The 10971-nt window shown below is 47.1% G+C and overlaps 1 protein-coding gene across 3 annotated transcripts in view; it reads left to right on the plus strand.

Moving 5' to 3' along the window:
- VPS35L (VPS35 endosomal protein sorting factor like) overlaps nucleotides 1–10971 on the plus strand; it is a 142933-nt gene that overhangs the window by 119842 nt on the left and 12120 nt on the right. For all 3 annotated transcript variants that reach the window (XM_032242833.1, XM_032242832.1, XM_032242834.1), the window contains one exon: nucleotides 4237–4402. In XM_032242833.1, coding sequence (XP_032098724.1) covers nucleotides 4237–4402 — 166 coding nt within the window. The remainder of the gene's footprint in view (nucleotides 1–4236; nucleotides 4403–10971) is intronic.

Here is a 10971-nt window from a genome sequence, read left to right on the forward strand (position 1 = left end):
TCTCTTCTTTCTCTTTTCTCTTTTCTCTGCCGCCATCCTCCCTGCCTCTCATCTTGGTTCTCCTGGGAAAAGTTAGTTACTTCTAGGGTATTATTAGATTGGTCCAAAAGTAATTGTGGGTTTTGCCACTGAAAATAATTACTTCTGTACCAAAGTAATACTTTTTCTCCCAAGGAGTTTAATAGAAGGATTCCTGCAAACCAGAAACCCAAAGGGATATTTCTGACATGGTGGGTGTCAGACCAGCAGGGAGAGAGGTCTGAGTTTCTGCTAGGCGCTGCCTGGGAGCCACTTTGTCAGCATTTGTTTGCTCCACTTGGGAGGCTGCCCTGCCAGGGACACCTTTTCCCACTGGAAGCGCTGTCTGAATCCAGGACTACTTTTTTTGTCTTTAAGAAAAAAAAAGTCTGTATCTGCCTTACTTCAGCTGTTGGCACTGAACCGTCAGTACAATTATTATTATTTTTTTTTTTTGAGAGGAGTCTTGCTGTGTTGCCCAGGCTGGAGTGCAGTGGTACAGTCTTGGCTCACTGCAACCTCTGCCTCCCCAGTTCAAGCAATTCTCCTCCCTCAGCCTCCTGAGTAGCTGGGATTACAGATGTGCGCCACCATGCCCAGCTGATTTTTGTCCTTTTAGTAGAGATGGAGTTTCACCACATTGGCCAGGCTGGTGTCGAACACCTGACCTCAAGCAACCCGCTGGCCTTGGCCTCCCAAGGTGCTGAGATTACAGGTGTGAGCCACTGCTCCCAACTCATCAGTACAATTGAAAAAAAAAAAAAGTTACAACCACTGAAGCATGGATGTCACATGGGAAATTTTTTCCGTGTACAGAAGGTCAGAAATAGTCTCCCACCTCTTCGGTTGTGAGCAAAAGCTCATGGAAATGGCTCACTACAAACCTTTATGTCTCCACTGGCCCTTACACGGTCTTCCACAAGACTTGTGCATTTGTGTTGAAAGGAATTTGCTGGAACATTCAGATTGCTGTCTATTACCAAGGCAGATCCTTAAATAAAAATATTTAATAAATATATATCTATATCTATATATAGAGAGATATATATGCATACATATATATATAGAGAGAGAGATGTAACTCTATAGTTACAGAGATAGTTACATATATATAGTTTTATTTATATATATATATATATATATATATATATATAGAGAGAGAGAGAGAGAGAGAGAGAGAGAGAGAGAGGGATGGACGGAATGTTGCTTAGCTGCCCAGGCTGGAATACAGTGACAGTATCTCAGCTCACTGCAACCACCATCTCCCAGGTTCAAACAGTTCTCCCATCCCAGCCTCCCTCTCGAGTAGCTGTGATTACAGGTACTCACCATTGTGCCTGAGTAATTTTTTTGTATTTTAGTAGAGATGGGATTTCACCATGTTGGCCAGGCTGGTCTTGAACTCCTGACCTCAGGTGATCTGTCCGCCTCGGCCTCCCAAAATGCTAGGATTACAGGCATGAGCCACTGTGTCTAGCCAATAAAATATATTTTTGAACAGCCACATAGCAGAATCAAATAGCCTAGTTAAAAACAGCTGTTAGCAAAAGACAGGAAAGTTTCCAGCTGAAGCCAGCTCTGAATGGAAGGCAGATCATGGCATGGGCAGTTTTGATGTGTGTAGTTTGTGGATGTGAGACTTTTGAACATCTTGTGTTCTCTTTCATGCCAATATTATAACAGCAATTCTTTTTTTTTGCTTTTTGTAAGATGGTCTTACTCCGTCACCCCGGCTAGAGTGCAGTGGTGCCACCCTAGCTCTCTGTAGCAGAGATAGGGTTTCACCATTTTGGCCAGGCTGTTCTCGAACGCCTGACCTCAAGTGATCCGCCCACCTTGGCCTCCCGAACCCCTCCTGCTGGGGTTACAGGCATGAGCCACTGCTACCCAGCCCAGGCTGAGAGCAGTTCTTATAGATATTAACAGCTTGTACGAAACATCCCACACCCCTCCACAGTTGTCCTCACCCACTTGAAAGTATGACTGCAATATGTACATTCACACTGCATGTAACAGCAGCAGTTCTCATACTCCATGCTTGTATTCTAAGTAGCTGACTACATGCATGTCTTACCCCAGTTCACAAGTTCTAGAAAGTCAGAGACGCCTGGTTTATCTGTACAGAGGCAGTGTGAATATGGTACCAGTAGTTAGCAATGTCCACTCTGGAGCCAAACTGCTAAGGCTTGATCCTTGGGTTCCCATGAAGCAACTGTGCAACGTTGGACCATTTAACCTCTCTGTGGCAGCTCACTCCCCATCTGGGAAATGGGGCTTCATCATAGTATCTCCCTGAAACACAGAAAAACTATGGTAGCTGTTATAAATGTTAGCTGTTGTTTCGTGGCCACTTTAGCACTTGACACATAGAAGGTACCAAAAACTGCAATCCATTCAGCATTATTCACCCAATGTATGTCAGTGTCCAGCACTGTCCCAGGAGCCAGAGACAGGGCTGGATTGAATGTAATCAGGGACACCATCCACATTGCATTCCTGGAGGCGCCATTAACAGAATAGCATTGGCAAATGCAATGGACGAAGTCTCTGTCCTCCTGGAGGTTATAGGCTAACATGAAACAGAACCAGGAAAACCACGAGATATTGTTGGGCAGGTCACTGAAGGAATACATAAGATCTTGAGAAGTGCTCTAAAAAAACAAGACAGAGGCTGGGCGCCATGGTTCACGCCTTTAATCCAGCACTTCCAGAGGCTGAGGCAGGTGGATCACTTGAGCCCAGGAGCTCGAGACCAGCCTGGGCAACATGGCAAGACCTCATCGCTACAAAAAATACATAAATTAGCCACGCGTGGTGGTATGTACCTATAGTCCCAGCTCCTCGGGAGGCTGAGGTGAGAGGAGGATTGCTTGAGCCCAGAAAGTCAAGGCTGCAGTGAGCTGTGATCATGCCACTGTACTGCAGCCGGGTGACAGAGTGAGACCCTGTCTCAGAACCAAAAAAAAAAGGATGATTTGTGATGAAGAGAGAGAAAGAGGGCTGCAGATGGACGATCAGGGAAGGCCTCATTAAGGAGCTAATGTGTAAGATGAGAACTGCAGACTACGAAGGGCCAAGCCCTGGGGCACAGACTCTAGTCAGAGAGAACGTGCCTGGCTGGAGGCCAGAACCTGGACAAGTGTACCAGCCCCTGGTGCCATTCTGTGCCCTTTGTCCTGCTCTGTGTGGGGGACTCTGGAGACCGTCTCACCTATCCTTCCTCTGGTTCCCAATTTGTTCAGTCAGTAGGAGGCAGCGGCATGAGGCAGGGCAGGAGGAAACCTAGGCTGGGATATTTCTCCCCGCATGCTCGCTGGGCCATGTTTTGGCAATGGCTTTGTTCCTGCACCCAAGACCACATCTTGGGCTAAATGGCCTCCTGCCATTGCAGGTTCCAGTCATGCTGTTTCCCCTGCCATGATGTGGCTGGGGTTAGGGAAGGAGACCCGCATGGGGCAGGCCAGTGAGGCCATGGAGGGGGCTGGCTGCACAGAGCCTCTGCATGGAATGAGAAGTCTGGAGAGCTTTCAGCGGGGCATCTCCAGACTTACATACACCTATTTGGAATGGAATTGAAGCTGCTCGCTTTTTTACACCCCAAAACTTTTTATAGTTGCAGCTTAGCATCTGAGAAACACTGTTGGCTATAAACTCTGTGACTATCTCCCAGGTTTTGCTTCTCCCAAGACGGCGTCCTCCATTTGGCAGTTACTGTTGTTGAGCGTCCCAAAGAGCGAGGCTCTATTTAAAGCCACTGCCTCGAGTGGTGACGGATCATCTGGGGGCTCACCCAGCGTAGGTGGCTTCTGCCGTTCCATCTGCTACTATGCCCACAATCTTGCTTTTGTGGTTGGACCAGGGCTTAATTTTTTTTTTTTTTTTTTTACTGCTACAACCCACAGAAAAACAAGAGTGTAATTTTGGAAACAGGCCATTAAGCTGACCGGTAACTTTACCTTCTCTTTCTTGGGATCCAGAAAGGGATTCTCAAAGCTCGTTTGCCTAGACAAGAGGATGTTGATCCGTGGGAATCACATTTTGTCATTTTCCCCTGTATTGTGTAACCAGGCTTGTGAGTGGGTCTTGCCTTTGTTCGGTAACTGACAACCTGAATTTCTCTACAGCTGCTGAGGGAGGATCTGGGTTTTTGTGTTGATTTTCTTTTTCCCTCCCTGCTTTATCTTTGGGATTATTTATCCTTTTTTTGTTCTCTGCTAGGATCATCCTGAACGTGGGGTCCTGTTTCTTGTTCGAGAGCTTCTCAACGTGATCCAGGACTACACCTGGGAGGACAACAGCGACGAGAAAATCCGCATCTACACCTGCGTCCTGCATCTCCTCTCCGCCATGAGCCAGGAGACCTACCTTTACCACATAGACAAAGGTAGCGGAGACTCCCCCACCAAACCATGCTCTGCGTGGATTCCATGAAAGGCGAACACAATGCTCTCATTTTCTCTTTTATTTTTTCCTTCCTTGTATTTTAGCTCTCATGAACTTCTAGTCCAGGGTCTCACTGTATTTACCTGATCTAAACTTACCTGGGGCAACTCTTAAGAGTACAGATTCTTGGGCCAGATGCAGTGGCTCAAGCCTAAAATCCCAGAACTTTGGGAGGCCAAGGCGGGTGAATCACCTGAGGTCAGGAGTTGAAGACCAGCTTGGCAAACATAGTGAAACATACTAAAAATACAAAAATTAGTGGTGCATGGTGGTGTGCCCCTGTAATCCCAGCTCCTTGGGAGACTGAGGCAGGAGAATCGCTTGAACCTGGGAGGCAGAGGTGGCAGTGAGCTGAGATCGCACCACTGCACTCCAGCCTAGGCAACAAGAGTGAAAATTCCATCTCAAAAAAAAGGACAGATTCTTCAGCCCTATCCTGCCCTTTATTTATTTGTTTATTGGAAACCAGGTCTCACTCTTACCCAGGCTGGAGTGCAGTGATGTGAACTCTGCCCACTGCAGCCTTGACAGCCCAGGCTTAAGCAATACTCCTACCTCAGCTTCCCAAGTAGCTGGGATTACAGGCAGGCACCACTGTACCTGGATAATTTTTTAAAATTTTTTGTAAAGACAGGGTTTCACCATGTTTCTCACGCTGGTCTCAAACTCCTGGGCTCAAGCAATCTACCTGTCTCAGCCTCCCAAAGTGCTGGGATGACAAGCATGAGCCACCGCACCTGGGCTTCCCTTCTTAATTTGCATCTTTAACAAGCACCTGAGATCATGTTGAACGTCAGACCAGTTTGGAAAAACACTCTTTACAAAATAATAATAGTCTGGGCACCGTGGCTCATGCCTCTTAATCCCAGCACTTTGGGAGGCTAAGGCGGGTAGATCATGAGGTCAAGAGATCAAAACCATACTGGCCAACGTGGAGAAACCTCGTCTCTACTAAAGATAAAAGGATTAGCTAGGCATGGTTGGCGCGCGCCTGTAATCCCAGCTACTCGGGAGGCTAAGGCAGGAGAATTGCTTGAACCCGGGAGGTAGAGGTTGCAGTGAGCCAAGATCGCTCCACTGAACTCCAGCCTGGCAACAGAGCGAGACTTTGTCTCAAATAATAATAATAATTTCAACTTTTAGATTTAGGAAGTATACGTGCAGGTTTGTTCCATGGGTATATTGTGCATTGCCGAGGTTTGGGGTGCAAATGAGATAGTGCCCAGTAGGTAGTTTTTCAGCCCTTGTCCCCTCCCCTTCCTCCTCTGTCTAGTAGTACCCAGTGTCTGTTTTTCCCATGTTTATGCCCAATGGTACCCATTGCTTAGTGCCCACTTACAAGTGAGAACATGTGGTAGTGGGTTTTCTGTTTCTGCACTAGTTCACGTAGGATAATGGCCTCCAGCTGCACCCATGTTGCCATGAAGATCTCTCTCTTTTTTATGGCTGCATAGTATTCCATTGTGTATATGTACCACATTTTCTTTATCCAGTCCATTGTTGATGAGCATCTAAGTTGATCCCATGTCTTTTCTATTGTGAATGATGCTGCAGTTAACATACGTGTGTGTGTGTCTTTTCAGTAGAATGATTTATTTTCCTTTGGGTATATACCCAGTAGTGGGATTGCTGGGTTGAATGGTAGTTCTTAAGTTGTGAGAGATCTCCAAACTGCTTTCCACAGTGGCTGAACTCATTTGCATTTCCACCAACAGTGTGTAAGTGTTCTCTTTTCAGAGGAACACTCTTTTGGATCAGTGTGCTACACAATAAACTGGAACAATGGCTAAATATACACATGCATGAGCTTTATGCCAGGCCCATTCCTTCCCACAGTCTCAGGCAGGAGCCTGGTGTGGGTGTTTGCAACCTGCTCCTCAGGTAATCCCAAGGCTCAGTGGCCCTTATCTGGGTGCTCTGGAGGAAGGAGGTGGCCTTGATCCCCTGCCTGCTACCAGACATTGGAACTTGCTAGTGCAAGTTGGGAGCAACCTCCTTATGTCCTGGACTTATTACAGGACATTCCAGTTCCAGGCCTTTTCCCACTGAGCCCAACTATCCTGCCTGGCAGACCCTCAGTTCTAATTTTTGGCTTCCAAAAATTGGTCCTAATGTCAAAAGTGCTTTGGCCAGTAACGGTATTCTTTACGGTTTAAAAAACCGTCTCTACACTTGGAAGTTGCAGTGAACACATTAGCAGTGCTTAAGGGATGGCCTACCTTCTGTCATGCCTCTCAGACTTTCTCTAGCCAGGATCTGGGGACTGAGGATAAAGATGTCACTTAGGGAGGCTGGTTCATAGCAAAAATGGTGGCCGCTACCCTGACCTGAGCACGTACTGCATGCCCAGGGACTAAGGCCTTTTTCCCCTAATCCTTACAGCTTTACTGTGAGGACAGGCATTCATGTCCCTGTTTTATGTATAAGCAAGAGGAGATCCAGCAAGACAATGTGATCTACTCCAGGGCTTCCGCTAGTTAGTGATGGAAGTGGAACTCACACGCAGAGCGGTGGGACATGCATTACACGGCTTTCTTGATTACAAAATAGCAGTGCTGGCTGGGCGCAGTGACTCATGCCTATAATGCCAGCACTTTGAGAGGTAGACTTAGGTAGCTACCTATCACCTGAGGTCAAGAGTTCGAGGCTACATGGTGAAACCCCATGTCTATTAAAAATTAGCCGGGCGTGGCGGCAGGCGCCTATAATCCCAGCTACTTGGGCGGCTGATGCAGGAGAATCGCTTGAGCCAAGATCGCACCACCGAACTCCAGCCGGGGTTCCGGAGATAGCAAGACTCCATCTCAAAAAACAAAAAAGCAATGCTTTAATTAAAGTGTATTATATAACATACTTGCAGTAAACTGTAGCGCTCAGTGACTTGTCACAGTGAACACTCCCAGGTAACCACAGTCCAGGTCAAGAAAGAGAACACCTCCCTCCGTCAGCATCTCTATACTCTCCAGAGACACACCACTGTCTCTCCTCATTTCTAGCATTATTAGTTAGATTGCCACTTTCTAAATTTTATGTAAATGTAGTATTTTACAAGCATTCTTTGGCATCTGCCTGCTTTAACTCAGCACAATGTCCAAGATTCATCTGTGTTGGTATGCAGAAGTGTAGTTTACCCTTTTTTGCATTGCTGTATAGTATTCCTTTGTGTGAAGATACCAGAATTGATTCATTCATTCTGGATGGACACTTGCATGTGGCCATTATGAATAGTGCAGCTGTGAAATTCTTGCATGTATTTCTTGGTGTACATTCTTATTGGCTGTCTGCCTGGGGGGTGGCATTGCTGGCTCATAGGATCTGCTTCTCTTCTGCATTGGTGGATACTGCCTCAGAGTTTCCCAAAGGATTAAACCAATCGACATTCCCACCAGGCACGAATGAAGCTTCCATTTGTTCAGTTGCTATGGTCAGTCTTTTTCATGTCAGCTGTTCTAGGAGTGGAGTTTGCATTTCTTTGATGACTGGCAAGGTTGACCACCTTTCCCTGTATTTCTTTTTCTTTTTTTTTTTTTGAGATGGAATCTCCCCGTTGCCCAGGCTGGATTGCAGTTGTGCAATCTCGGCTCATTGCAACCTCCACCTCTCCAGTTTAAGCAATTCTCCAGCCTCAGCTGTCCAAATAGCTGAGATTACAGGTGCCCACCACCACACCCAGCTCATTTTTGTATTTTTACTAGGGATGGGCTTTCACCATGTTGGCCAGGCTGGGTCTCGAACTCCTGACCTCGTGACCCACCCACCTCAGCCTCCCAAAGTGCTGGGATTATAGGCGTGAGCCACCACGCCCAGCCCTTTCCCTGTATTTCTTGGCATTTTTGTTTTCTCTTTTGTGAAGTGCACATTGAAGGCTCTGAACAAAAGAGAAAGCTTCGAGTACCAGACAGAGACCTGGCAGGCTGTCAGAAGCCTATGCCCTGCCCTCTCCTCTCCCTCCTTTCTTTCCTCTCCCTCAAACAGACTCAGTCCATCCTTTCTCTGAACAAGCCTGCCAGTAAACACTACCACAGCCAGATTGGCAGCAGAGGGAGCGAGGCCATATTTGATAGGCAAGAGTGTAGTTTTCTAGCTTTTAAAGATGAAAACAGAAGGATGGATTTTCTTTCTCTTCTACTTAGTCCAGCTGTGTTGACTTTGAATGCACAACTGTGACCTGCCCAGTGTCTTAGTAGGAGACCCAGGGACAGGGGCTCTGGAGGGTCTGGGGCTCCTTTTTCCCTGTTTGCTTCCTCATTCTAGGGAGGCTTGTAGACGATGTTGACACAGCTTAGAATTTCTGGAAAAGAGGGGCTAAATAATTTTTGCATTTTTGGAGGGTGCCTTGGCTACTTTCTTCCCAGATTAAGAAAAAAAGAGAAGTCTCTGGCCGGGCACGGTGGCTCACACCTGTAATCCCAGCACTTTGGGAGGCTGAGGTGGGTGGATTACGAGGTCAAGAGTTCAAACCAAGTTTGGCCAAGATGGTAAAACCCTATCTCTACTAAAAATACAAAAATTAGCTGGCTGTGGTGGTGGGCGCCTGTAATCCCAGCTACTTGGGAGGCTGAAGCAGGAGAATCACTTGAACCCGGGAGGTGGGGGTTGCAGTGAGCCATGATTGTGCCACTGCCCTCTAGCCTGGGTGACACAGAGCAAGAGGCCATCTCAAAAAAAAAAAAAAAAAAAAAAAAAAAATTTTCTGACATTGCCTGGAGCAATCCTTCTAGTACTTTCACACAAGGTTACAAGAGAGTGTGCATGTTTGATGTAGAAGTGAAGAATAGTCCTGGACACCCAATGTTTATTTAGTGTGCAAATAAGAGTGTGTCTTTATTGGAAGAACATAACCCAGGATGCTTCTGTGAAGCCAAGGCAGCCCTCTTCACTCTTCCACGTCTCCTGCCAGGCCCTTGAAGCATTTGGGTTTGCAACTTGGGGTCAGACAGATGCAGAGATTGTGGGCTATTTTTAGTGACCATTTGCAGCTCTGTGAGGGTAGGGCCAGGTCAGCCTTGTCCCCCACTAGGTCCCCCACTCCTAGCCTAGAACCTGGCATGCAGCAGGCCTTATTCCGTAGGTACTGTGTGCATGTGTGTGTGTGTCTGTATGTCTTGCTCTGAACATGCCTCTGGCCACTCAGGGTGGTTGGACCTTCTCTCTTCTCCATTGCTGGGCTGTTCAGAATGAAAGTGAATTCCAGCCTGGAGGAAGACTGGGAATTTATGCCAGGAACTATTTTGGTCCACAGCAGTAGACGTGAGAAATTCCTTCACCACCTGCAGTTTTGCCGCCTTGCAAAATCCAGTGGTGTTGAATGACTGAATTGAATTTTTTTTGCTTCTTACAAGAATAACTGCCATCCCCTACTGGGGAGGTAATAATAGTGACACAGCAGCCAGAGCGGGCTAGAAATTCTGAGATTGACCCTTGTAGCCCAGGGCCATAAACTACCAACCTGGTTTCAGAGGAGCAATTGCAAAGCGAACTTTGGGGAAGTATCCCAGCAGAGTCCCCATAAATGAGCAGTTCAGGACTGGAAAAGAGAATCCTGTGAACAGAGAAGCTGGGGAACAAAGGAAACCAGTTGTTCTCCTTATTCTTTTTTTTTTTTTTTTTTTTTTTGGGGACGGAGTTTCACTCTTGTTACCCAGGCTGGAGTGCAATGGCTCACCGCAACCTCTGCCTCCTGGGTTCAGGCAATTCTCCTGCCTCAGCCTCCTGAGTCTGTGATTTTAGGGGCGCGTGACCATGCCCAGCTAATTTTTTGTGTTTTTTTAGTAGAGACGGGGTTTCACCGTGTTGACCAGGATGGTCTTGATCTCTTGACCTCGCGATCCACCCGCCTCGGCCTCCCAAAGTGCTGGGATTACAGGCTTGAGCCACCGCGCCCGGCCTTGTTCTCCTTATTCTTAGGCCTGCAACCTGCTTTCACATGGTTCAGCAAAAAAAAAAAAAAAAAAAATGGTGTCTGTCCATCCTTGTAGAGACAACAAGCAAGAGAGCTTGCACAAAAGGAGCAAAATGTTACCAACTGGTGATTCACGAAGTAGGTATTCACGGCCAGGCGCGGTGGCTCACACCTGTAAGACCAGCACTTTGGGAGGTTGAGGTGGGGGGATCACTTACGGTCAGGAGTTTGAGACCAGCCTGGCCAAGATGGTGAAACCCAGTCTCCACTAAAATACAAATATCCAGATATGGAGGTGTGCACCTGTGGCAGGAGGCTGAAGCAGGAGAACTGCTTGAACCCAGGAAGTAGCGGCTGCAGTGAGCCAAGATCATGCCACTGCACTCCGGCCTGGGCGACAGAGCTGGACTCCATCTCAAAAAAAAAAAAAAAAAAAAGCTGGGTGCAGTGGCTCATGCCTATAGGCCAAGGTGGGCACCTGAGGTCAGAGAGTTGTCCAGTTCTGGCCAACTCTGTCTCTACTAAAAATACAAAAATTAGCCAGGTGTGGAGGCACATACCTGTAATCCCAGCTACTCGGAAGGCTGAGGCAGGAGAATCACTTGAAC

This window comes from Sapajus apella, unplaced genomic scaffold, assembly GCF_009761245.1.
Source record: "Sapajus apella isolate SASKATOON/1434 unplaced genomic scaffold, GSC_monkey_1.0 scaffold51, whole genome shotgun sequence".
NCBI lineage: Eukaryota > Metazoa > Chordata > Mammalia > Primates > Cebidae > Sapajus > Sapajus apella.